Source organism: Ceratotherium simum, chromosome 15, assembly GCF_057802395.1.
Source record: "Ceratotherium simum simum isolate JZ-2026a chromosome 15, ASM5780239v1, whole genome shotgun sequence".
Taxonomy (NCBI): domain Eukaryota; kingdom Metazoa; phylum Chordata; class Mammalia; order Perissodactyla; family Rhinocerotidae; genus Ceratotherium; species Ceratotherium simum.
In genome coordinates this window covers 46146156-46170510 of record NC_141914.1, presented here as the reverse complement: position 1 = coordinate 46170510, position 24355 = coordinate 46146156, and the positions used below count along the sequence as shown (strand labels likewise).

The following is a 24355-nucleotide window of genomic DNA, read 5'->3' as shown; positions in this document are numbered from 1 at the left end:
GTTAGATACGGGTTTCATTGTGGCATATTTGTATACCTCATTAATTAATATGCGTGTTGCAGAGGACAGTAATATGGATCTAAGCTTTGGATTCGTAATTGGGTTCAGCAGCTGCCTCAGCTTTGATATACGCAGATGTGTGAATCAAGGCAGTGGGCGAAAAATGTTAAAGTAGTCTTAATTATTAGAACAATTTTGCATAATTGTTGCTCATTTGTGCAATAGGATTATGTAAATATCATTAAATTGATTGTTAAGGTTTCTATTTTGTTTTAATGGCTCTTGTTTCCTTCTATTTCCAGACCGGTATGTCATAGTTGGCAGCCACCATCACACTGCACACAGTTACAATGGACAAGAATGGGCCAGCAGCACTGCCATTATCACAGCTTTCATCCAAGCCTTGATGTTAAGAGCTAAGAGAGGGTGGAGACCAGACCGCACTATTGTTTTCTGTTCCTGGGGAGGAACAGCTTTTGGCAATATTGGCTCATATGAATGGGGAGAGGTAAATGTATATTAATTACTATGCTCTCTCTCTCTCTCTTTTTTTTTTTTTTTTTTGGCTAAAGTTGACAAAGTAAAATTGTTGAAGCCAAGGACAAGAATGTGTATCTTAATCAGAGTATCATATCTGTTAATTTGTTGATATCACTCATAAGAATGAAAGAGAATTAGAGTCAGACCATAGTGAATTGTGTATGATCTGCAGCTACCTTATTCTTGTTGCTACCAGACCTACAGACTCTGATATACCCACAATAGTGCTTACCTGGTTATTGTGGTTCTCCTTAGAAAGGTTGACAGGCACCAGACAGGAAAGGATCAGGTGATATATTACCTTTCTTTTTTTAAACTTTCTAGCAATTATCTGGAATTAGGAAACAATCTCCTATGATAAATGTTGATTACCTTAGCATTATACCTCAGCTAGACAGTATAGAGACTGGGTTCAAAATCGTGGTTTCCTCCACTCCTTCCTCCTTCCACTCTTGCACCCCTATCTCCCTGCTCCTTCTTTCCTACCTACATATCTATCTACTTACCTACCTGCTTACCTATCTAACTATACCTTAGGAAGGCTTTGTGCAAATGAAATCTAGCATTTAATGGGTCATGGTTGGAAAACAACTGGATTAGATTAAGCTTCTGATATGTCTGTCTCTCACAGATGCACCGTATTTTTAATGGAATATGACAATTGATTAGTGGATGGTGCCATTTTCACAACAATGAAAATGTTGCAAAACTCAGATATTCTATTCAGTTTCATGTTTTTTTCTTTTTAAAAAGTTTCAATGGAAATTTATAGGAAAAATCGCACACAATTTTAGCTGTGAAAGTAAAACCATTTGATATGCCAGTTTGTTTACTACTTCAGCTTTGGAGAAAAAAGTCCTAAATATCTAATGGGAAATTCTCTTGTTTCATGTTTTACGTAAGCACTCAAAAAAATAAGGATAAAATGTCTTCTGAATATCAAAGAATGTATCAAAAAGGTATACAAAAGAAAATAGCAAGTGCCTTTTTAATTTGGAGGAAAGGAAAGTCTAAAATGAGAAAAATTTTACAGTGTAAAATGTATCAAGATTCACACATTACAAATTGGAATGCTTTTCCGTATGCAAATTAATGGTGTGACTGCTTGTTCCATATTCAAAAGAACTAACTGAAATGAAGAAATTCCATTGCTGAAAGAACGTTTTTAAATTGACAAATTTTTAGTAAGATGGAAAATGTAATAGCTGAACCAACCTCTCAAACTTCTATTCCAAATTACTTTCTTTAAAGATATAAACAAGTTTAAAAACAATTTGGGGATTGTGTTTGTAATCTGGGCTGATTTTAGTAATTCAGAATTATTTTTATCATAAAGAAAACAATGGTTTGATTTTCTTGTAAAAATAAGGCACATTTTAAGAAAATGTCTTGAAGAATCTTTTCAAATTCCAAAAATTTAATGCACTATATCATACAGCCTGCTTGATATCTATCTAGTTACTTTCACCGTCAGTGTATGTTAATCCTAAATTAACATGTATATTTCTAAACTATGTTCTCAAAGTAGGCTTATCTAACGTTAATAGTTCCTAACTTAAATATCCTGAACCCCTGTGCATGAGGAGGTTTATAGCAAAAAGTCTTTAAATTTATTTGAATATCAAGCATCATAGCCTGTAAATTGAATCAATAATATAGCCTTGCGTGTATGTGAGCAATTATATTTTCAAATTAAGTAGATATTTTTGTGGTTAATAAAATACAAGTTCATTTTTAAGTTTTACTGAATTCATTGGTCCTTTTGATCATTTTATATTTTCTCAATCAATAGAAACTAAAACTACAACTACTATAGTGTGCGAGTCCATAGGAAAAAACGTTTATGTTAGAAAAGGCTCTTCCTATTCAAAAAGGTTAGGAACCTCTGTTCTAGAATATTTATGCATGTATGCATATTTTGCAATTAATTATACATTCAGTCACTTTCCAGCTTTTTACATGACTAGGTAGGTAAAGATGTATGAGTAAAGAAAATGATGAATAATATATAGCTTTGATTATTGGCTTATAAAATGTACTACTGTAAATTCCTAAATCTCAGAAGATTTTTTCAATACATTTCATGAAACCATTTTTTAACTATCTGATTGAGGAGGAATTTAGAAAACTAGTAGTTTCTGTTTTTTCTACTCTTATCAAATATACTCCTTCTGAGAATGAAACATTTTCTTTTAGACCAAAACAAATTTATGCTCTGAATATATTCCCTAGTGAAGATGAGTGAGGAAAGCACTTGTTGATGTGTCATATTGCCCTATTTAATTTCGTTTGCACAGAAGCCCCTGGAAAGCACAGTTGTAATTAAAAGGATTAGGTGATATTGGTCAATAAACTTAAAAATGGAATTTATAGTGATAGAGTTATTAGAATTGACTCAATACTGATCTTGATCCTTGAGGAAAATTATTACATTTTACTAAATAGGTTCTTTAAAAAACACAATTTCTTCTGTGAAGAATCTTCATTTTTTACAGGCTATTCTGGAAATACTATAGATTTTACCGTCAAAGAAGTCTGAGTTCACATCCTCTCTACCATAAAACATGTGGTCTTAGGCAAGATTAAATTCTCCAAGACTTAATTCCTCAAATGAGGAATGATTCCTCAAATGCCTATATTGTGAGGTTCTCATGAGAATTAAATAGACTAACATATAGACACTGTCTATGTGGTAGTGTGTAAATAGAAGCTGTTTTTCCATAGAACTCGTATAACAATGGACAGTTTTTAAAACAATATTATGCATAAAGCAGAGTACTTAACCTTAAGTTCATCATTTCTGTTAATTTAAAATATTTATTAATTTTAAAGGAATTGTCTTTTCTCCTTTCTTATAGAAGTATAGCTGAATTTTCAACTTAAAATAGGAGTAACATTATTGGTTTGCTAGATATATAAGTCCTTGCAGTCTTTCATCTGATAGTGTTGGAATAAGAAAGATATGTTCCTAAGACATGAAGTAATACAATTTTCAGGAAATTTCTATAGAATTGTGATTATGATAATTACTCATTAAATATTTGTGCAGAAAAGGAGGAAAATTACAGAAGGAGTTCTTAGTGGTAACATTAATAGGATCAGTGGGTATTTTTAGGGGTAGGGTTCAGCAAAGAAGTGGAAAAACTATTCTACTGAATCATTTTATGCTACTAATATCCATGAAATGCACCAGGTTTTATTTCAGGTAATGCGTACAGGGACATAATTGTAATATGCCCCATTTTGGTCAGAATAAAGAGCCTCTTATTGCAAAAAGTAGCTCATTGCCTCAAAAGAAAGGGTTGGTTTACCCATGTAAAATAGTTTACCCATGTCTGTTCTCTTATTCTATGACTATAAAATTAACTGCTGTCACTGGAGCAAATATTCCATTCTGTACTCTGAAGTTGAATCTCATGCCATGTTAATCATTTAAGAACATTTTCTCTTAAAATTTAACTTTTGTCAGGAACATACTTTAAAATATTTTATCAGGGCCGGCCCCGTGGCTTAGCGGTTAAGTGCGTGCTCTCCGCTGCCGGCGGCCCGGGTTCGGATCCCGGGTGCGCGCCGAGGCACCACTCCTCCAGCCATGTTGAGGCCGCATCCCACATACAGCAACTAAAAGGATGTGCAGCTATGACAGACAACTATGTACTGGGGCTTTGGGGGAAAAATAAATAAATAAAATCTTTAAAATATTTTATCATATGTTATATGTAACTCCTCATAACCCTTATTTAAAGTCCTTTTATGACCTTTGTGTAGTCTATTAAATAGTTATGAGATGCTGTTTTTTAAAAAAGTACTTGTGCAATATAGTGCTTTTAAGTAAAAAGTGATTATTATTCAACATGTAACTGATAAAGTAGAATCTATTATTTTTATTTATGTTAAAGATAGATTATTTTTGGATTTTAGGAATTCAAGAAGGTTCTGCAGAGAAATGTTGTGGCTTATGTTAGTCTCCATAGTCCCATAAGGGGTAACGCGAGTCTGTATTCTGTAGCTTCACCGTCTCTTCAGCAACTGGTAGCAGAGGTAAGATGAACTGCTTTTTCATAACATGATTATGTAAACTGCCTTTTTCTTTATTATTTGGCATTTCTTGATTTTTTTTTTATTTTGCGTAAAAACTATAAATGTTTCAAAGAATAATCTATTGCTGATTTTTTTATCAATATCCCTTCAACTAATTTCTTATGTTCTGAAATTCTTCACTTACTGCTCTTTTATGGTGATAGTTGTAGGTATTAATTATACAGGTATAGAGAATATATGTAAAAAAGTAAATTTATTTCTTAAAAATTGAATTTACCTCTCAAGTGTCCAATTCTGCTAATCTTGACATTTTGAGGTAAACTTGGTTACTTTTGGATTTCTCTCACCTCATTCATGTTTTGAGTAAATTTGGTACCTGTCTTATCTTTTCAACTACATTGTAAGCCCCCCTGAGAGCAGGATCTGTGTCTAATTCCTAGAATATAGTAATAACTAAATTCAAGATATTTAGAAAATGTTGTTTGAAAAATATTTATGGAAAAAGAAAGCATGCATTTTCCTACAAAGTAACTTGAAAAGAACATGCAGTTTGTGATAATGTCTCACTAGAGTTATGTATTTTTTTAAATTTAGTCACTTCTCGCCTGTTTCAAAGAATTTTTCAGAACGTCTTTCTTGTTTATTAGTAGAGTTCATGCTTTTATTTCTGCATTCCTTTTGTGACTTTCACTATAGATAAAATGATATGTGTTATTTCTCAGAAGGAAGGCAATGATGCCACCACTGGAGGGTGGTTTCCTCCAAACCCCAAGGGCTATTGGTGTATATTAGAAATGACCTTTTAGATGCTCACAGAGTTTCCAGCACGTATCACAGAAACGGAACTAGGAAAAGAAAGAAATAATGAACAGTGCTTTAGATTAGCCATAATTCTTGATTGAAATGTAATGCAAACTAAGATTTTATGACTTTCATAAAATATTTTCTTGTTTAATAGTTTTCGTTGACATTTCCATTTGTAGTATAGTAAAGAAGACATTATGAAAGATGAAATGGATATATCTGTACATTTAAGATCAGCGAAACCCCCGTGTTCATGCCCTAAATTATATCCAGCTCTGTAAGTGAATTCCTCCTGCTCTTTGTACTACTTTGAATCCTCTCTCTTACTTGCCTGGAAAAAACTCAAAAGAGGAAAATCAGCTGCAGATGTCTCCCTTGGGAAGTTAAGATATTTCTGAATGAGTGGGCGATCGGGAAGAAGGAAGTATGAGCACAAGTATCCAGAAATTGGGGAGGGTTACTTTAAAAATTATGTCTTTTCCTTTTCATGTGTTACAGTTTTCCTATTTTGAGAATCTTGGAAGATATATAATCATTGAAAATCACAGGTAAATAGAAATCAACTATTAAGGAGTATCAAATTGCTAGAAATATCTATCTAAAGAAATATTAAATCTATAGAAATGTTTGAGAATATAATGAAATTAAAATGTCTTTGTGCATCTTATAACAGAGGACTGTAATATATTATACCTAAACCTAATTATCTGAAAGTACAGCATGGTGTCTCAATAATGAACAGTGACATTGAAAATGTAACTCCTTATTTGTTTGGAAGAGGAAGCTTTTTGTTCTATAGTTGAAAATGTTTATATACTAACCTAAGAATGAACTCGAATCTGTATTGAAAGAAAATTCTTTCAGTTGAGATTGTGTGTGTGTGTGTGTGTGTATGTGTATTCCATAGGACAATTTAGACGGGTAGGATTATTACAAGTTCAAACAATAGCATATGGAATTTCTAAAAATGGAAATTACTTATCTATATATATTAAATTTTGTTACAGAAAAAATATATATGATAATTTAAGGTATATTTGCATATAAAAATTTAATATCACATAATTTTCTTTAAAATATATAGACACCTTAAAAACATAAAGGTTAAGAGAACTGAAGGAAACAAAACCCAACAGTAATTTATATGATTTAATTGAAATAATTTGACACTGATGGCATTTAAAAGAGAGATTTAAATGTTTCTTTCAAAAAAAGAACTTAATTATAACATCAAGATATATGTAACTTCACTTACAAAGGCAAAGATATTTTATCTATCTTCAGTATCTTTATATTTTATCAGTTTATTTAGATTGTGTTACCATATACAAATCATATGTCCCATATAATCCAGTATAAAACAAAAAATGAAACAAATTCAAAATTATTTTTCTACATAGAACAATATTTTCTGTAAAGAAAGCATGCTGACTAAATTTTGGATGACATGAGGCTGTACAAAATATTAGATACTTCCGTATAGCAATATGCAGATTCCAAATGATCTTGCTAAGTTCATATGATGGACTTAAATATCTCAGATGGAATCTTTAATGAAGTAATATCCACTACTGCATTTATTTTAAAAAACTGCACACATGTAGGATATTTTAATGGATTACAAGCTTGATAAAAATCAAAAATGTAAAATGATTACCCTAAATCAAATACCAGTTCAAAATTCATTAATAATGTGTTATCCCCTCTTGGCTATTGTGAATAATGCTGCAGTGAACACAGGGGTGCATGTATCTTTACTCATTGGTGTTTTCACGTTCTTTGGGTAAATACCCAGCAGTGAAATAGCTGGATCATATGGTAGTTCTATCCTTAATTTTTTGAGGAATCTCCATACTGTTTTCCATAGTGGCTGCACCAGTTTGCACTCCCACCAGCAGTGTATTAGAGTTCCCTTCTCTCCACATCCTCTCCAACACTCATTTCCTGTTTTGTTATTTATAGCCATTCTCATAGGCATGAGGTGATATCTCATTGTAGTTTTGATTTGCATTTCCCTGATAGTTAATGATGTTGAACATCTTTTCATGTGCCTGTTGGCCATCTGTATATCTTCTTTGGAGAACCTAAGTGCCCATCAAGGGAAGAATGGATAAAGAAGATGTGGTATATATACACAATGGAATACTACTCAGCCATAAGAAACGATGAAATCCAGCCATTTGTGACAACATGGATGCACAATGAGGGTATTACGTGAAGTGAAATAAGTCAGAGGGAAATGATCAAATACCATATGATCTCACTCATTAAGAAGTAGATAATAACAACAACAAACAGACACATATAGACAGAGATTGGATTGGTGGTTACCAGAGGGGAAGCGGGGGAGGAGAGCAAAAGGGATAATTAGGCACATGTGTGTGGTGATGGATTGTAATTAGTATTTGTGTGGTGAACATGAGAACATGATGTAATCCATGCAGAAATAGAAGTATAATGATGTACACCTGAAATTTATACAATGTTATAAACCAATGTTACTGCAATAAACAACAACAACAAAAAAAAATAGTGTGTTATCCCAATCAAGAAAGAGGGTAGTCTCGCTGTACTTGGTCCATTTGACCTTGGTATGGTATTGTTTTTATTGAAGTTTGACTCACTGGACGAATTGAGATATAATTTACATAAGGTAAAATTCTCCCTTCTTAAGTGTAGAGTTGGATGAATGTTGACAAATGTATACAATAATATAAACACAATCACAATCAAGATATATAGTATTTCCATCACCCCAAAAAGTCCCATCATACCCTTTGTATTCCATCTCCTCCCTCCATCCCTAGTTCCTGGCAATTACTGATCTTATTTTTGCACTTATAGACTCATCTTTCAGAATATCACAAAAAAATGGAGTCATGCCGTATATAGGTCTTTGTGTGTGGCTTCTTTTATTTAGCATAATGATTGTTTAAGTTTTACTCCTGTTGTTCTGTATGTCAGTAGTTCTGCAACGTCTTCTAGACCACTAAAAACACAGTTAATTGTGACTGAGACAAGTGCAGTACATTTGGAACTCTCCCTCCAGTTTGATATTCTAACCTTGATTTTGAAATGAAGAGAAATTAAACCATTGATATTGACATTAAGAAAGGAAGCCATTTTCCCTGAGGTTAGTCCACTAAATTTGAACTAAATCATCCTGAGTGGAGAGGATGGAATCTTTTGAAGATTCAGAAATGTTTAATGAATCTGAATCTGGTACTAGTGATTATAGGTTTTTCTTGGAATTCATGAAAGATTGACCTTAAAAAAATTGTTTAAAGAATAGTGAAAAGTTGATGGTTACCAAAGCTAATAGAAATATGAGAGTTAATGGCACTGCTCTCTCTTCTTTTGGGTTTCTTTGGAAATTTTCATTATAACTTGAAAAAAAATCTCAAAAATTTCTTTATTTTTCTAAGTAAAAACACTGATAACTAATGAATTAGTTTGTCTTCTGACAGTAGCAATAATTTACCAATGACTTACTCATCAAGTGGTAAATAAGGGGCAAGAACCAAGAAGGCTTTTCTAGGCTTGATTTTTTTCTGGTACTTTTGTTACTATTTTGAATATACTTTTCTGCTCCCTTTGTGCTACTAATATTTTTACAAAAAATAAAAACAATTAGTTCTTATAAAATTAGCTTATAAGTTTTAGAATTAAAAGAATCTTATTCAAAAAACTACAAAATAAATATTAATATTTCTAAAAAAAATCCCTCAAACATTTAGGAAATATATGTTTTTAAATTATAAATTACCTCCCTCTTTTCTCTGTGAAAATATTAACTTCATATTAATATTTTACTTCATATTTAAATTTTCTGTGAAAAATACAGTGAAATAACTTTTTAAAATTTTTCTTATAATGGTAATGCTAATATGTGCATTATAGACATCATGTCAATTATATAAAAAAGTTTTTGACAAAATCCAGTAAAGTATTTAAAAATTAACTTTTTAGTTAAAAAATTTCATCTACATGGTACCATAAGAGATTCAGATGTGCATTTCCTAATTTTTATTCTATGATTGGTGGTCATTTGGATTTGGATGATTGTTTCTAGTTTTTAGCTAAATTGAGTATAGTTGTGATTATTCTTGTGTGTTGGTATAATGGGTGCACTCATTTTTCTTGGGTATTTATCTAGAAGTGGAATTTCTAGGTCATAGAGTAGGCACATATTTAACTTTAGTAGATACTGCCAAAGAGTTTTCCAAAGTGCTCGTACCAATTACATGGACCACCAGCAATGTATGAATGTCCCAGTTGCTCCAGGTCATCACCAACATTTGATATTATCGTTCTCATGGGTCTGTGGTGATATCTTTTTGGGTTTTAATTTGAATTTTTCTGATGATTAATAATGTTGTGTGCCTTCTCACATACTCACATACTCATTATTTAGAGTTATTTAGATATCTTCCTCTATGAACACTTATTTAAGCCTTTTGCCTATTTTAAAAATGTGTTTATCTTTTTCTTATCAATTTCTAAGAGTTCTTCATATATTCTTGATGCAAGTCTTTTGTTGGTTATATTGTTATATTGTGTTATATTGTTATATTGTGAATTCTTCTCCCAATCTGTGGCTTGACTTTTCACTGTCTTACTGATAACAGCACACTTTAATTTTTAGTCTTTCTTATGGAAATCTTATAAACAGCATTTATTGTTCCAATATCTTGTTACAGTCATGCCCCTCGAAACAATGTTTCAGTCAACGATTGACCTCATATATGATGGTGGTCCCATAAGATTAGTACTGTATAGCCTAGGTGTGTAGCAGACTATACCATGTAAGTTTGTGTAAGTACACTCTGTGATGTTCACACAACAATGAAATTGCCTAACAATGCATTTCTCAGAACGTATCCCCGTCCTTAAGCAATGCGTGACTGTATACAGAACATGGTGAACTTAATTTAATCTAGTATTAATGTTTAAGGAGTATTATAAACCTTTATGATTCCTTCTTTCATTCACAAACATTTGAGTGCTTACTATGTATATGCTTTTCACTCTACTGGGGACCATACAATATTCTAGAGAGATGAACGGAGTGTCCAGGTCACCTAAATGAGCAGAGTATAACAGATACTTTGTAAGATCTACTTTCTTGGGAAAAAAAGCCCTTTCTTGAAAACAATTTCCATTGACCTCTTAAATGTACAATAAAAGATATGCAGGTCAATGGCCTCTTAGTTAATGAAACACAACTTCCTTCAAGCAAAATAAGTTATGAAATTAAAGATAAAATAAGATTTCTCCCCAAATAACAGTTTTAAACATTAGGATGCAATACAAACACATACATATCTCTCTATTTATATTGCTGTTTCACTTTTATTTTTTGAAATCATCTTTCATAGATCACAGAAGGTATTGATTTCGCCTTTAGACAAACAGAATTTGATCATCCATATACTAGTCAGTGCTCTGTAAGTCTCAAGTACATAGTGATGAAATTTCTAAGAAGTTATTTTGAGGAAGCCTGAAGCATTTGTACATATGAAAGTAGTCAATCTAGCTATATTCTGCTTAAATGTTGCTTTTGAAACACCTGCCAGGAGCTGGTAAACCTGATCAAAACTAAACAATTGCATTAATGTTGTAAAACTGTCCACAGGATAGTTTTTTTTTTTTTTTTGTCTGTTTTAAGCTTCTTTGCAGAAGTAGCAAAGATATGTCTGTTGACAGGGTGTTTTTTTAAAAAAATCATGTTTTGTTTTTTATACATCAAGAACTGCCCACCAGGAAATACAGTGCACATATCTCAATTCAACTACATTCGTTAAAGCATTGAGCCCAGACTATAGTGTTACTTTATTGTGGATACCCCCAGTCTGTTGCAGAGCTCTATGTGATAAATATTTATAGAGAACCCAAGTGTATGTGACATTGCTCTAGGTGTTGCTCTAGGTGCTCTAGGGCACACAATAAGCAGATGAAATACCCCTGTTGCCTAGGAGTTTATGATTTTACCATGAACCTAAGACATGCATAAATAGCTAAAATATAGGGGTGAGTGTGATATGTGCTGTACTGGAATTCACAGATTGGTTTCATTCAGAATCATGCATTATATAATAGTGGCAAAAAGTTTGAATGTACTCAGAATCTTCAAAATTACTTGAAGAAATTTAACCATCTGTCTTTTTAAAGGTCAATACTTTGATCATGTAAACAAACTCCTCTTTTACTGAACTACCAATGCTTCTTTTCAAATCACACAAACTGATTTCCATTTCCTTGCTCAAATCAAGTACAATGTTGTTACGGTTCTGCTCTCTTCCTCTTGTGTTGAGGGGTAATGAACTGCCACAGCTGTATCTGCTGTGAGACTTGTACAGTTGCTACTGACTGACACGGTGCTGGTTTTGATTCTGCATCTCTATGCCACTATTCTACAGGGAGTAAAAACAAAACATGTTAGACATTTTAGCCTCAGAAGGTAATTGGTTTAAATGCTTGAGTTACCAGAAATCTGACTTTCAAATAACAGAGTTATTAATTAATAATTTTTCTCTTGATTTTATGTTTATATATTCTGTAATTAAAAAATAACTAAGTTTTATTGTCATAATATCTAAATTATAACATGTCATAGGCTAGATAGTCAGAGTATTTAAACAAGCTCTAGGGGAAATCAGTAGATATTCCCTTGAGGCAATACTCCTGAGCTAAGTTTCTAATTTAAGAGAGGATTTCCAGGCCAGCCCCAGTGGCCCAGTGGTTAAATTTGGTGTGCTCTGCTTTGGTTGCCCAGGCCCAGTTCCCGGGCACAGACCTATACCACCAGTCATGCTGTGACCATGCTGTGGTGGCAGCTCATATACAAAATAGAGAAAGATTGGCAACAGATGTTAGCTCAGGGGGAATCTTCCTCAGCAAAAAGAAAGAGAGGATTTCCTAGAATGAGGAATCAGAGAAGTGATATTATTCATCTTTCTTTGTACAGACACCAAAATCTGGGGAGCCATGTTGAAACTTGACCACTTTCTGAGAAACTGGGGCAACACGCAGGTCACCAAATCCAGAATCCTATAAAATAGCTTAGAACTATGCTTATGTTTCTTGGATTTTTTTTTTTCAATGTATATAATCTAGAGTCTTTTAGAATAGATATTACTTGTTAAAAAAATATTTTGTAACACTTTGAATTTGTCTTCTGTATTGGCTGCATAAATACATCACAGCTGGAGTCATTTTAGACTAAAGCTAATTTGAAAAGGTAATATTTGGTATATTAATCTTTCAAAACATTATGGAACTTATTTTTCTAATTGAAAGCCTACAACTTTATTTGGAAAATATCTGCGTATTTTATTTTCTAGAGCTTTTGAAATGGATTCAAGACCAAATGAATTAAAATCCTAACCAGAAATAGCTTAATTCGCTACACTTTTGTTTCTTTGTCTTCAGTTCTTGCTCTCATCCTGTTATGTCATTCACATATATATTTGTTATTCCATCTTTGACCAAGAATTTCTGTCTGCTACTGGATTTTCATAATATGCTTTTGCATGTGTAAAATGGTAGTTACAATGGTCACTGTGTAAGAAAAGTGGAAAACAACCTGAGATGAAAAGTCCATGTGTTGTTCTGAGTTTGGGCCACATGATTCTCCATCCGCCTTTATAATTTGCCTCAGTGCAGCCATTACAGTGTTCTTTTGTTTTTTAATTTTATATTGTTTCATTTGTGACAGCATTAGGACTTTTTCTGCATTCACTCTTCTTTTGTTACTTGCAATGTTTTTTCCACAAGAATTGTTGACTGTGTTAGTCTTACGGCTGCCATAAAAAAAAATAACACAGACTGGGTGGCTTAAAGAACAGAAATTTATTTTCTCACAGTTCTGGAGACTGGAAGTTCAAGATAAGGTGCAGGTAGGGTTGCTTTCTCCTGAAGCCTTTCTCCTTGACTTGCACATGGCCACCTTCTCCCTGTGTCTTCATGTGGCCTTTTTCTCTGAGCATGCTCATTTCTGGTTTCTTTTCCTCTTCTGATGAGGACACCAGTTCTATTGGATTAGGGTGTCACCCTTATGATCTCATTTAACCTTAATTACCTCCTTAAAGGCCCTTCTTCAAATACAGTCATGTTGTTGATTAGGCTTCAACCTATGAATCTTGGGAGGACACAATTTAGTCCATAATATTGAGCAAAATGCAAAGTGGTAGAGTACAGAAGGTGTGGTAGTAGAATTAAAATAGCTATCCTTTCTTTTTCTCTCTCTGTTGTTAATTTTAATGCAGAGTTCTGAAACAACCCTTAATTTTTAATCTGCTTGCTATAAAATATAAACGTAAAATTGACTTTGAAACGTTCTTCTACTTTGCTTGTCTTTCATGATGTATGCGTGACATAGTTTTTGTTTGTTTGTTGTTATCTTTTGTTTTATTTAGTTTTTTAGGTAGAGAAATTCTCTGCAATTTCTTTTCACTGTGAATTCCAATTCTTTTCAGTGGATTCTACTTAATTTATCTTCCTTTCTGCTTTTCCTACTACTAGTTGTCAACTGAAGTGACCATAAAGACTAATAAACTGATCTAAAACCCTTTCTTACACAAACTTACCACTTCAATAAAGTCTCACATTTAAAATTGTGATTCTATTGGCAGGTTTATCTGTTTTCTAGGTTCACAAAGCTTTGCTTTGTGTTAAAACCAAGCAATTCCTCCAGTTTATTACTGTTTCACAAGGTTTTCTGTTCAGTCTACACTGACAATTTGTAAATCTCTTTTTATTTAAATCTAGATATGAAGGAAATCTACATATCTTAGTGAGATTCTGGCTAAAATCCTGAATTTCAGATGGCAGCTGATTTAAATATTTGCACTATATAGGCAAAGAGCAGAGCAAACAATTCAAGATATTAACAAATTTAGCTTGGACTCATTCATACAATCAAAATTAATATCACATTCTTAAAATGGCTTCAGCTAAGTTACTTTTTGTCTGTGACTTTTTGATTGAAATATTGGAAACCAGACCTCTATAGGATTCAAAAGAATGACCATTTACTCCAGAGAGATACTAGTGAATCATCCTTGTTGGCATGGTAGATGATATTGTTTCACTTACACATTATCATTAATGCAGTACAATACACTTTACCATTTAAAAAAAATGAAACTTATTCTGATGAATTGTCATTTTTTTCCCCACCTGATCTTTAATATGTTTTGATTAAAAACCTACCAATAATGTCATCAGTTAATCATCTACATAACAACCACAATAGGAATGCTTTAACCTTATGACATATGACATTTTATGTAGGATTTTTATAACTAATGAAATTAATTCAAACAGATATGGTTTTATGCTTAAAAAAAAGGAGGGGCCAGCCCTGTGGCATAGTGGTTAAGTTCTGAACGCTCCACTTCAGTGGCCCAGGTGCACGGGTGTGGATCCCAGCCACGGACCTACACCACTGGTTGGCCACGCTGTGGCAGCAACCCACATATAAAATAGAGGAAGACTGGCACAGATGTTAGCTCAGGGCTAATCTTCCTCAAGCAAAAAAAGAGGAAGATTGGCAACAGATGTTAGCTCAGGGCAAATCTTTGTCAGAAAAAAAAAAAAAGGAAAGGAACGACCTTTTCAAATATAAGTACTGGGGTAATTTTAGTATCTATTGGCATGTGCTTACCTTTGATAAGTTGTATAGATTATGGTTCCTTTGTTTTTTGATTGTTGTTTCTCTTTCTTAAGTAGTATCTTAATGAAGAAATGTATTTATGTTGATATTTTGGATTTGAATGGGTTGCTCAGTTCTTTAACAAAATATTTTATCTCTATACACTGACAATGAATTATATGAAAGAGAAATTAAAAAAGCAATACCATTTGTAATAGCATTATAAACAATAAAATACTTAGGAATAGGTTTAACCAAAGAGGTGGAAGACCTGTACACTGAAAACTATAAGACAGTGATGAAAAAGATTGAAGAAGACACAAATAAATGGAAAGATATCCTGTGTTCTTGGACTGGAAGAATTAATATTTTTAAAATGTCTATAGCACCCAAAGCGATCTACAGATTCAATACAATCTCTATCAAAATTCTGGTGTCATTTTTCACAGAAATAGAAAAAACTATCCTAAAATTTGTGTGGAACCGTAAAAGACCCTGAATAGCCAAAGGAATCCTGAGAAAGAAGAACATGGCTGGAGGCATCATACCTGATTTCAAGCTATCTTACAAAGCTATAGTAATCAAAATAGCATGGTATTAACATAAAAATAGGCACATAAGACCAATGGAACAGAATAGAGAGACCATATATAAACCCATTCATATACAGTCAACTAATTTTTGACAGGAGTGTCAAGAATATACAACGGGGAAAAGACAGTATCTTCAATAAATGGTGTTGGGAAAATTAGATATCCAAATGCAAAAGAATGAAACTGGACTCCCCTATCTTAAAACACTTACAAAAATTACCTCAAAATGGATCAAACACTTTAACATAAGACTTGAAACTGTAAAACTCCTAGAAGAAAACATAGGGAAAAATATCTTTGACATTGATCTTGGCAGTGATTTCTTGGATAAGACATCAAAAGCACAGACACAAAAACTAAAACAAGTGGAACTACATTAAAGTAAAGAGCTTCTGCACAGCAAAGGAAACAATCAATAAATTGAAAAGCAACCTAGAGAAAATATTACATGTTAAGGAGTTAATATCCAAAATATGCAAAGAATGCATGCAATTCAACAGCAAAAACACAATTAGTCTAATTAAAAATGGGCAAAAGACCTGAATAGACATTTTTCCAAAGAAGACATCCAAATGGCCAATAGGTGCATGAAATGATGTTCAACATCACTAATCATCAGAGAAATGCAGATCAAAACCACAATGAGATATCACCTTACACCTGTTAGGATGGCTATTATAAAAAAGACAAGAGATAACAAATGTTGGTGAGGATGTGGAGAAAAGGGAACCCTTAAACACTGCTCATGGGAAGGTAAAATGGTACAGCCATTATGGAAAACAGTATGGAGCTTTCTCAAAAAAGTGAAAATTGAACTGCCGTGTGATCCAGCAATAGCACTCCTGGGTTTACATCTGAAGGAAATAAAATCAGTATCTCAAAGAGATATCTGCACACCCATGTTCATTGCAGCATTATTTACAGTAGCTAAGATATGGAAACAACCTAAGTGTCTGTCAGTAGATGAAAAGATAAAGAAAATGTGATGTGGAGGCTGGCCTGTGGCATAGTGGTTGAGTTCACGTGCTCCGCTTCAACAGACTGGGATTCATGGGTTCAGATCCTGGGTGTGGATCTATGCACCACTCATTAAGCCATGCTGTGGTGGCATCCCATATACAAAAATAGAGGAAGATGGGCACAGGTGTTAGCTCAGGTCTAATCTTCCTCAGCAAAAAGAGGAAGATTGGCAACGGAAATGGGTGTTAGCTCAGGGCCGACTTCCTCACCAAAAAAAAAAAAAAAATGTAGTGTGTCATACATATATATGTGTATATTTCCAATGGAATATTATTCAACCATAAAAAAGAAGGAAATCCCGCCATTTGCAACAACATGGATGAATGTGGATGGAAGGCATTATGTCAAGTGAAATAAGCCAGAAAGAGAAAGACAAATACTGTTTGGTATCACTTAAATGTGGAATCTAAAAAAAGAAAAAAAGGAAAAAGCTGATTTCATAGAAACAGAAAATAGGGTGGTGGTGCGGGGGCTGGGAGGAGGGAGACATGCGGTGATGTAGGTCGAAGGGCACAAATTTTCAGTAATAAAAAGAATAAGTTCTGAGGCTCTAATGTACAGCATAGTGACTATAGGTAATAATATAACATTGTATACTTGAAAACTATTGAGAGTAAATCTTAAGCATTCTCACCACACACACACACAAAAGAGTTACCTGTGTTAACTATGTGTGATGGTAGGTGTGTTAATTATCTTGATCTTGGTAATCATTCTACAATGTATATGTATATCAAGTCTTCATTTTGTACACTTCAAATATATACAATTAGAAAAATTTTTTGAAGGAAAAAAATTAAATCTAAAACAAAAAATCTAAATAGGCTCTTGGTAAAAGTAATAAATGAAATAGATGCTTTGACTGGAAAAAAATTGGTTCTTTGAAACAGAAGGAAATTGATATAATAATAATGTTAAATAAATAATTAAATATGTAAATAAACTTGGCTTTAAACCAGTATTTCCCACTGTGTATCGTGAAAGGTACACAAAGTAGAACCTTCAGTGTATGTTACCATGCAAGGCAAAGATCCAGAGGGAAATAGAACACATGGCCTTTCTCAAACTGGTTTTATTTTAGAACCTTTTTCCTACAGGCATCTTGTGAAAATGGCCACAAAAATGCTGCTTTAAACAAACTTTATATGCACCTAAAAGTTGGAATTTTTACAGAAACTTAAATAAGTATTCAATCCCTTCTCTTTGAAAATGGATTTCTTCAAATAGCAAGATCTACAATTTGCTTTCACCTTTTCAGAAACACATCTCTATACACAGTGCCGATAAGACTTGAAGGCACTGATTATTCCTTCCCTTTGATCTGGAATTTCACCTGCAAATTTATAGCCTTAAGTGTCCTACAACTTGACACTAATCCCTCCACAGTTACTATTGTTAACTGTATTTTTTAGTTACAAAATTTTAATTTTAAGACCAGGGTGATAAAAGAAATTGAACAGCAGAAAAAATTAAGCTATTTTAACCCTGAAACAACAATCCTCCTGAGGACCGCGATAGCAATTTTCTTCACGTCTCCAAGGAGTAGAGAGAGAATTTCAATTCAGCCTAAGGAAGAATTCTCAAGTAGGAAGAATTCTATCTTAAGTTGCTCAAATACTGTTCAGATGTTGTGAAGGGGGATCAAACATTTTTATGAGTGGCTGCTCCAGCCAATCTTTATTTACGTGATAATTCATTTATGAATTCATCCTTTATTTATTTGGTTATTTATTTATTTGTTTGTTTAGCTTCATAGTGTATAAGAGAGCCTGCAAATGGTTTCTGAAGCTCTGCTGGTTTATAGGTTGTTAGCTTTCATGTTTATTGTTTATCTATATTTTGCCTTTACAAATTCTGCTCTAAATCTATAAGCAGTATATATAACTGTAATAACAGTTGTTGGAATATAAAGGACCATGACAATTTTAAGTCCAGTGTTGATGTTCACAACTCTTTTCTGAGGCCGTGTAACTACATAAATATGGCGAGTAGCTGTAGACCTTCGTATGATAACCATCTCTCCCTGAAGCAGCTCAAAGTCATTTATCTGTGACAGTCAATGGTGACTACAGAAAGAGTTAAAGGTGGCAGTAGCCTAGACATAATTTGAAACAGACATGAATCTAGAGAAGATTATACAGAAAAGCTATTTTAGAATCACAGCATCAAGACTGGTACCCTTTTCCACAGCACTCTTTTTCAAGTAAAGTAATTCAGAATTATTTAATTTGAAAATTTTGGAAATTGAATGAAGGATATTAATTTATAAACTATGTTTTATATGAAGTTCAGTGATCTTTGAAATAAAATAGCATATTTTTCTAGCTGTATATGGAGTATCATCCAAAATATTAAGCAAGTTTCAATAGTATTCAGGAGGTAATCATAGGTTCAGAAAATAATATATTGCATGATCCCAAAATGAAATGACATGCTCTAGCTTGGTAAAGATCCACAAGGGTGATTGACATTTTCACTGTATCCCAGAAATACGAATTTAGATAAAACAACTGTGTACATTACAAAGAATTCCCTGAGAACTAATCTAGCTCTTTTTATTAGTTTATTATGTTCTTCGTAGAAAAATTATAAACTATACATGGACAAAAATAAAAACATAAGAAGGCATCTATCCAGAGAAAACCACTGAGAATATTTTTCATTGTATAATGCGTGTAGACACATTGTTACTAAAAGGGAACTGTGATCTGCATTTTTTTCCTCTTGATATGTTATAAATAGTTCACATTTCAAAAAATATATTTTATAATGTCATTGGCACGTGAGTGAATCTAGATGAAAGTATAGGGGAATTCATTGTCATATACTTATAACTTTAATATAAGTTTGAAATATTTTTCAAATAAATAAACCCAATTAATGAATATATTATTTTATTATACAGCTATATTACCATTTGTTAACCAGTTCCTTGTTTTGAACATTTATATACCGTTTAAAGTTTTTTTATTGCTAACAGAGCTGCTATATACATAGCTGTACATCCTCTTGCCCTTTTCAAACTAGTTCTTTTTTTTTTTATTGAGGTAACATTGGTTTATAACATTCTATAAATTTCAGGCGTACATCATTCTATTTCGATTTCTGTGTAGACTACATCATGTTCACCACCCAAAGACTAAGTACCATCCATCACCACACACATGTGCCCTGTCACCCCTGTCACCTTCCTCTCTCCCTGCTTCCCCTCTGGTAACCACCAATCTAATTTCTGTATCTATGTGTCAAACTATATCTTTTATCAGTCATTAGACAGTTACAGGTAAAAGAAGCCATTCTTTTTAAGCAGAAATAAGTTTTTGATGTGAATGAGTTGCTACAGAGTCTTTGGAAGGGCTGCAAGAGCCACCTCTACATCTCCCAGGTATGACTCACAGAACAGCATGATAATAGAGGCCTTCCAAGGGTGTTGCTACCTTGCATGATCAGAAAGCTTGGAGATCAAGAAGCTATTGCCTGACTGCTGACTTTGGAACCCTAGCACTTCTAGTAAGATCCAGTGAGCTCAAAGTTATCACCTTAGTTATTGGGTGTAGGAGCACTTTGCCTTGGGCATAACACACAGGGGAAAGTTGTGCCCCTCAGCCTGCATCTTGAAGCCCACAAAGCCGGGGATGACAGCACCTTTACCGTGGCTTCAGTGCCAGTAAATACCTCTGTGACTCTCCTATCACAGCAGGAGCAGCAGAGGCTGCCTCGCATTCACCTCACTAATCTTATGCAGGTGCAGGTACTTGCTGGCAGCTAGGTCTCAGCAAGTCGGAAAGTGATCAGTAGCTTTCCAGTCTCTAGTAATGTAGTAACCAATCTGCAGTGTTTTTTACTTTCTTCAAGTCAATTCCAAAATATGACATTTCTGGGTCTAAGAATATTAGTTTTTAATATCACAGCGGTATATTATAGGGCCTATTTTTGTATATGCTCTTTCACGACATTGTAATTTAACATTCTTTTTCTTGTTATTTGCAAATATGAGAGACACATATGATAGTGTCTCTGCTGCTACCTAATTCGTATTTGTATATGCCTGATTGTATGAGGAGAGGGTTGTGTTGTTGGAAGGTTGGGGGAACATCAGTGTACACCGTAGGGCAGTTCCTAGGGCATAGACAGATACAGTTATCCAACGTCTAGTTTTCTGATAGCAAAGGGTCATAGATTTGAAGCATTATTCCTTCCTTCAGATCTTTACTCAAAATCACCTTCTGAGTGAGAAATTCCTCACCACAATATTTAAAATATGAAACACCATCATAACACTTTATATCTCCTGTAGAGCTTTATTTTTTTGTCTTCAACACTTATCATTAATGTATTATATAACTTGTTTATTTTGTTTATTATCTCTTTCCCCAGTAGAATGAAAACTCTCTGAGAGGAGAGAATTTGGACTGTTTTGTTCATTGCTGTATTCCCAGTATCTGGCACATAGAGACTATGCAATAATATTTCTTGAATGAATAAATAAATGGATAGATATTACTTTTCTTACACATTCTATTTTTATTAAATAAAGCTTCCATATGGGCCTTCTGCTTCCGCTTAGGATGTAAAAAATTGCAGAGGACCATTGCTCTCACCTAACAATGAGAACAAATGAGATAGGTTATAAAATCATAGTGTTAAAAAATCTTTTAGAGATCTCAGGATGCAAATAAACTTAAATAAACTGAAATCCAGAAAATGATGTCCTTTCTAGGAAAAAGAAGCTGCTTCAATTATGGCAGAATGAAAAGATGAGGAGATATCTAGAAAAAGACATGGGTAAGGAGAAATCAGCAAAACTTCTGGTGAAGTTTTAACAGACCCCTTGGGATGGCATAACGATTTAGAATCCCAGTAGCCCTTGCCACAGAGACAATATGAATCCACCAGCTCTTTCCCATAGACCTTCATTGAGTGCATGAGGTAAGACACCAAAAGCAGATTAGCTGTGAGAAATCCCTCCAGAACACAGAGGGTATCCACCAAGTGCGAGGACCAACTGCTGAAAGCTATTTCAAAGGCAAATATAGAAAGGTACACACTTCTGAGCAAAATTTCTCTCTTAATATCAAGAAGACTCAGTTTACTTAATGATAAAGATAACGTGAAGCACAGTAAGTTATTTTGGTAAGACACAAAATCTTTGCTTTCCAGGTAGGTTACCCAAAAGGAGGTTAGGTTTGCTGAGAGAAATCCCCCTGAGATGCTCCAGATCTTCACTGAGCCCAAAGAACCAGCTGCCAGTAGCTGGGGGCAAGGAGGGATATCTGAGAAAAATTCCTCTGAGGTACTCAGCATTTGACTGAGTACAAGATAATGGGAGTTGAAGGTGAGGAGGCAGGGTAGGTGAACTGAGAGAAATCCATCCCAGGCACTCCAAGTCATCCACAAGTGCAAGGCAGTAGATGTTGAAGGTTAGAGCAGGACAGCTGGGCAGAAAGACATCTCCTGAAGCTCAGGAAACCAGGCATAGGACTAGAGAGCAAAGATTACTCCAAGCAGCCCAAAACAAAACTGGCACTTAGGCTATAAAGCAGAGATCACTCAAGGTTTGGAGTCCTCGCAGCTGGACATAAAGATATCACTGGAGTCACATCAAGAATCAGATCTCCACGTGGAGTTCACCATAAATTACATTGTTATTATAAACTAAATCCTAATGCTAAAGACAGGCTTTTCTTGGAAATGTGCTAGGTTTGAGCAACCCAGGCATGCTAAGTTAACCCTAACTCTTTCCCACACAGAAATGTTAATTTATTTGCAGTGAAAGGAAATGATCTGCAGGGAGAAATACCACTCAAAAGGTAAATACAATGGACCCAAAAGGTAAATATTATTGGCATTTAATGGGCAAATGTGATAGATATGTATTTTAAATCTTTATAGATACCCACTAGAATGCTAAAATTAAAAAGACTGTCAACACCACATATTGACAGATTTTTGGAGCAACTGGAATTCTCATACTTCACTGGTGATAGTGTAAAATGGTACTGCCACTTGAAAAAATAGTTTAGCAATTTCTTATAAAGATAAACATATGTCAACCATATTACCCAGCAATCCCAAGCCTAGGAATTTATCCAAGAGAAATGAAAATATGTCTATATAAATACGTGCACAAGCATGTTCATGATAGATTTATTCATAATAGTCCAAACTGGAAACAACGTAAATGTCTATCAGTAGGAGAACAGATAAGCAAATTGGGGTTTACTCATGCAATGAAATACTACCTAGCAATAAAAAGGAACAATCTAGAGCCAGACCTGATGGCCTAGCAGTTAAAGTTTGGCTCGCTCCATTTCAGCAGCCTTGGTTCGGTTCCCGGGCATGGAACCACACCACTTGTTTGTCAGTAGCCATGCTGTGGTGGTGGCTCACATAGAAGAACCAGAAGAATTTACAACTATACACAACTATGTACTGGGGCTTTGGCGGTGGGGGAAAGGAAGAAAAAGAGGAAGATTCGCTTCGGGTGAAAAAATAGTTTAGCTATTTCTTATAAAGATAAACATATGTCAACCATATGATTCGCTTAGGGCGAATTTTCCCCTGGAAAAAAAAAAAAGTAACAATCTAATGACACGTGCAACATCATGGATGAATCTCAAAATGTTATGATTTGCAAAAAGCCAAACACAAGAGTACATATTATATGATTCCATTTATACAAAGTCCTAGAACCAATGGGTTAGAGTGCCATTATACATAAACTTTAATATGTTATATACTCAGTGTAAAATCATCCTCAAAAGTTTCCATCTCCTGCTTAGAGATGCAGAATTTCTAATATAGTAGTGCTGATGCTAAGCATAAAATATTGTTGGAAAAAATTAAAAGTTATTCACTTTTCAATAAGGAAGATTAAAGAAACGAAAATATTCTTATCTAAGGGACACTTATTAGCCAACATCTAGAAAAATCTCAGCATGAATATTAAAGTAATCATTAGATTCTAAGTCTGTTAAAATTACAATAATTTTACATTCAATGAATTCTTCATTTTGCGCCTGAGGCTCCTTAAATCTGAAGTTTTCAAGAGGCTGCTGTTCAGTATTAAATTTCCAATCACCAAATGCATCTCAAAAGATAAAATCATAAAAATTGTTAGCTTCAAATATGTAACTATAGACTGCAGACGTAGAGTTTATTTAGCCCAAAGCTTTTTCAGTAACTCAGGAAATCTGTGCAGTTGGCAGAGAAGGCCATGGTCTCCGGTGTGGTCCTTGAATCTGTCAATGTCTTGAAGAGCATTTATTATAGCAATACAACTTCCAGCTCCCTTTGAGGAAATCTTTCAGAGTACTATGTAAGTTGTCATGTGTCCAGAAATTTCTCAAAAGATCTTTTCATGTTTAAACAGATAGTTGGTTTTACAGATTCATTGCTTCATTAAAGTAATTTATTCATGTCTACGTGTTCACAAATCTACTAGTATTACTGGAGATTATTGATCCCTTTCAGTCTAAAAAATAAACAGCATATTTTGATCCAACTTGTCATTTTTCTGGATGAAATTAACTGATGTTTATCTTAGGGAATTTTTTGAGGTAAGTGTAGGTAGAGATTCAACATAACCTTTTGAGATTGACACTTGATACTTTTAGTTATTTTCTGAACCTTTTCTAATTTCCTTAAGCATTTTGCTAGATGTAGGGAATTGAATTTTATTTGTGAACTTTTTCTCTGCCCA

General features: G+C 33.8%; 1 protein-coding gene across 10 annotated transcripts in view; it reads left to right on the top strand.

Annotated features, from left to right (window-relative positions):
• Window positions 1–24355, top strand: part of NAALADL2 (N-acetylated alpha-linked acidic dipeptidase like 2) — a 1131941-nt gene that overhangs the window by 795264 nt on the left and 312322 nt on the right. For all 10 annotated transcript variants that reach the window (XM_087440003.1, XM_087440001.1, XM_087440004.1 and 7 more), the window contains 2 exons: window positions 303–508; window positions 4462–4581. In XM_087440003.1, coding sequence (XP_087296129.1) covers window positions 303–508; window positions 4462–4581 — 326 coding nt within the window. The remainder of the gene's footprint in view (window positions 1–302; window positions 509–4461; window positions 4582–24355) is intronic.